Source organism: Nematolebias whitei, chromosome 20 (assembly GCF_014905685.2).
Source record: "Nematolebias whitei isolate Nwh7 chromosome 20, NemWhi1, whole genome shotgun sequence".
Classification (NCBI taxonomy): Eukaryota; Metazoa; Chordata; class Actinopteri; order Cyprinodontiformes; family Rivulidae; genus Nematolebias; species Nematolebias whitei.
Window position 1 is genome coordinate 4,732,815 of NC_056517.1, and position 3,316 is coordinate 4,736,130.

At 40.2% G+C, this 3,316-nt stretch overlaps 2 protein-coding genes across 2 annotated transcripts in view; one reads left to right on the plus strand and one right to left on the minus strand.

Annotated features, from left to right (window-relative positions):
* irf9 (interferon regulatory factor 9) overlaps window positions 1–1,170 on the plus strand; it is a gene marked incomplete at its 5' end in the record, with an annotated part of 19,056 nt that extends 17,886 nt beyond the window's left edge. Inside the window, 1 exon segment of the mRNA XM_037694247.1 lies at window positions 708–1,170. Coding sequence (XP_037550175.1) covers window positions 708–887 — 180 coding nt within the window.
* Window positions 1,171–1,686: 516 nt separating this feature from the next.
* Window positions 1,687–3,316, minus strand: part of emc9 (ER membrane protein complex subunit 9) — a 6,080-nt gene continuing 4,450 nt past the window's right edge. Inside the window, exon 6 of the mRNA XM_037694332.1 lies at window positions 1,687–2,376. Within this exon, the coding sequence (XP_037550260.1) occupies window positions 2,196–2,376 (181 nt within the window). The 3' untranslated portion in view covers window positions 1,687–2,195. The remainder of the gene's footprint in view (window positions 2,377–3,316) is intronic.

The following is a 3,316-nucleotide window of genomic DNA, read 5'->3' on the forward strand; positions in this document are numbered from 1 at the left end:
GTCCCAACTTTTTTGGAATCCGGTTTGTATATAACTATTATAAAAAATATTTTTATAAAAGTTATACATGTTTTTTACATATTTGTTAAAACTGTCACCATGTCGTGACAATACAAGACAGATAATCTGTAAAAATACTGAGGTCCAAGTCTTGAGGTCCTGGTCTTGACTTGGTCTCGGACCCTAAAAGTCTTGGTCTTGTCTCGGTACACTCTGGTCTTGACTACAACACTGCATGAAGGTAAAAGTAATCTAGAAGCAGCAGAAAAATATTTAGGATCCTCTGAGCGAGTCAAATAAAAACACAATTATGATACAATGTGGGAGCTTTGAACTGTTTAAAATAAGAGTTGAAAAATATAGTGAGGATGTATTTTCATTTTTAAAAATTAACAACTCTATTTACACTCATAAAATGATATTTTTTTTTACAAATAAGCAGTGTTTTATTTTATAAATGACCTACAGCCAAAAATGTAGACATTTTAATTGATTATGTTAAACTGTAACACTTGTCTGTTGCGTTTCTGTTAAGGTTTGTTACATTTTATTCAGTTATTTTTGATTTGCTGTGATTTTATTAAACACCGCATACAAAGACACAACATGGAAAAGTGGTTACATCTTAAAAGTATGAATAAAAACATGTGTTTGGTCAATGAAGAGCGGTCATGAGTTTTAAGACGCATGCACCTTTTCCTCCACAGATTTCTCTCCCGTGGGCTGAACAACAGGTGCTGAGCGCCATGTCCATGTTCGAAACCATGTCCGTCTTCCAGACGTTGGCGGCCCAGTCTCCACTGGGAGAAATCACCCTGAACCTGGTCACGGTGCCGCTGACCGCCGACACCACCGACTGCCCCACCGTCTCTAACCCGACTAGTTAAAATCCAGACGACTGAACCCGAGCGGAAACATTTCCATCACAGCAGCTGCGTTCCATCTACTTCCTGCCGTCACCAAAATAAAACCACCTCAAGTTAGTTTATCACGTTAAGGTTTCAAAATAATAGGCTGTTTGCGAGGCGGGTGCTTTAAGCCTCGGAGGAAAGTGAGGGCACAAAAACAGACTTTAAATAAAAATGTTAAAAGTTTATAAGCCTGAAGAGACGTTGTCCTGTGAGGTGGAGCTGAAACACTAAACAGGAGGTGGAGGCAGAGCTCGTTGGACCATTTCTTTCTCTGGAGGTGCTTTGAACTGAAGACACTTTTTATGTGTTGCAAACTAAAAATTATGAAAATGTGTTTAAAACTGCTTCATCACGTCAAACTTACTCATAAAACACGGACGTGCACGTCATTTCCTCGTATTTCAGTAGAAAATGTTTCTTGTTCATGTAACTATTAACTCTGTAAACATGTTACTTTTATTTTGTTGAATGTATTTTATTTTTTTAGCACTTATTTTACAATCAATGGTTCTTAGTTTTATTAGATTAAAAAAATGTTCTCTTGAATTTATTATAATTAGTTAAAAACTACAAACAGTGTTTTTGTTTAGTTTGGGAAGCTTTTATAAAAAATCATCTAGCATTAAAGTAACTTTTTCAGCTGTGCTCAAACCTGTACAACAGGTTAGTATAAACAAAGTTTTAGTACACAAATCCTGCCAACAGACATGAGCCAAATTTAACACTTTAATTTAAACAATTTGAACTTTGGAGTAAATAAATCCCAGCTGCTCCGTGTGGGTAAATATAGTTTTTAATGCATCCGTTAAAATAAATCAGCTTGAGCTCTTCACAAAAACATGATCAAATCATTGTTTCCTGTGTACACAAATTCTGTAGTTTTACTAGTAAATGATGTTTTTATCAGCAGTTGAGTGTTCAGTGCTGGTAAACAATTTACTGCACGTTGGAAGTGGATTTTCTGAGGAAACGCCATCATCGGTCTTCAGGGTCTCCGCCTGCTGCAGGACTAGTGCAGATCTTTTTGTAAAAATGCTAAAACCTTGAGAAAAACAACAAGCAGGTCAGTCGTAGTGTTGGAGGGACTCATGGTGGATTATTTGTGTGAACAGTTTTAGGGGTTGGCACAGCACGTAAAAGAGGAAGACTAAAGAGATCTACCAAGGTGTAAATATTATTTATACATGTTTGTTTTTGTCCAAACTAAAATAAAAACTTCCTCCTGGATTCTGTGTGTTTATAAAAAAATCACATAAATACGTGCAGCTCGGGCTGCGGCTTCAGTTAAATGTTCCCGTTGACGGGCGAGGAGAGCTCCTCTATCTTGGAGTTCACTTTCTGATTGGTCCAGTCTTTGGTGATGTCGTCCAGGTGGCTGTCGAAGTCCACCAGGAGCAGGTGGTCGCCCGACTCCAGCATCTGGCTCGCTATCGCTTGGGTCTCCTCCCACTGCCTCAGCATGATCCTGAGGAGGAGACAGATGTGTGGCAGCAGCATCCAAGAACTTCTGTTCAAATCACTGAAAACTTCACATCAGGTACTTCATGTAAATATTGTGCTCCTACATATTGTTTTATATGAGCAATGGCTCATGTTGTCACTTTTAAACCCGTTTCAACACTTTGTGACCAAGATGCACTGAACAAAAACAACAAATGTTAAGTTTACCCAAGAGCAGTGGTCCCAACCTCGGGCCGCAGACCAGTACCGGTCCGTGGGTCAATTGGTACCGGGCCGCACAGAAAGAATAAATAACTTACATTAGTTCTGTTTTATTTAGAGTCCGATTCCGAACAATGTTTTATTTTGGAAAACTACTGGATTCTCTCCGCCACATCTGTCCATGACTCTTGACGCAGGTCAAGATGTTTGCCTCGGTCACATGACTACCTTCTTAAAGGGGCACCGCTTAAATTAAACCCCCAAACTGGCAAAATAAACAAAAAACAAACGTCTTGAGAACGTTTCTCTGTGCAGAGTAAAAGAGCCAGACAGAAGAGTCTCCGACTTCAAAGAAACAGGAAGCTGCATTTAACAGACACCAGGAGTCCTACTTGAAATATGGATTTATTGTGACGGCTTGTTCCCACGCACCACGACTGCTCTGCATAACACGCTGCGACCGGCTCTCCTGCAAGATCAACTGCTGGAGATCACAAATGACGGCGGCCTTGAAGGTAAGTTTGAGACGTCAGCGCTGCCGGTGTTCTGGATTAAAGTCATGGCAGAAAACCATGAGAACCCCCTTATCATTTCTGACATGCTGTCTGTGTGAAGAGCGTGTTCCGACATCCTGTCTGTGTGAAGCACGTGTTCCGACATCCTGTCTGTGTGAAGCACGTGTTCTGACATCTTGTTTGTGTGAAGCACGTGTTCTGACATCCTGTCTGTGTGAAGCACGTGTT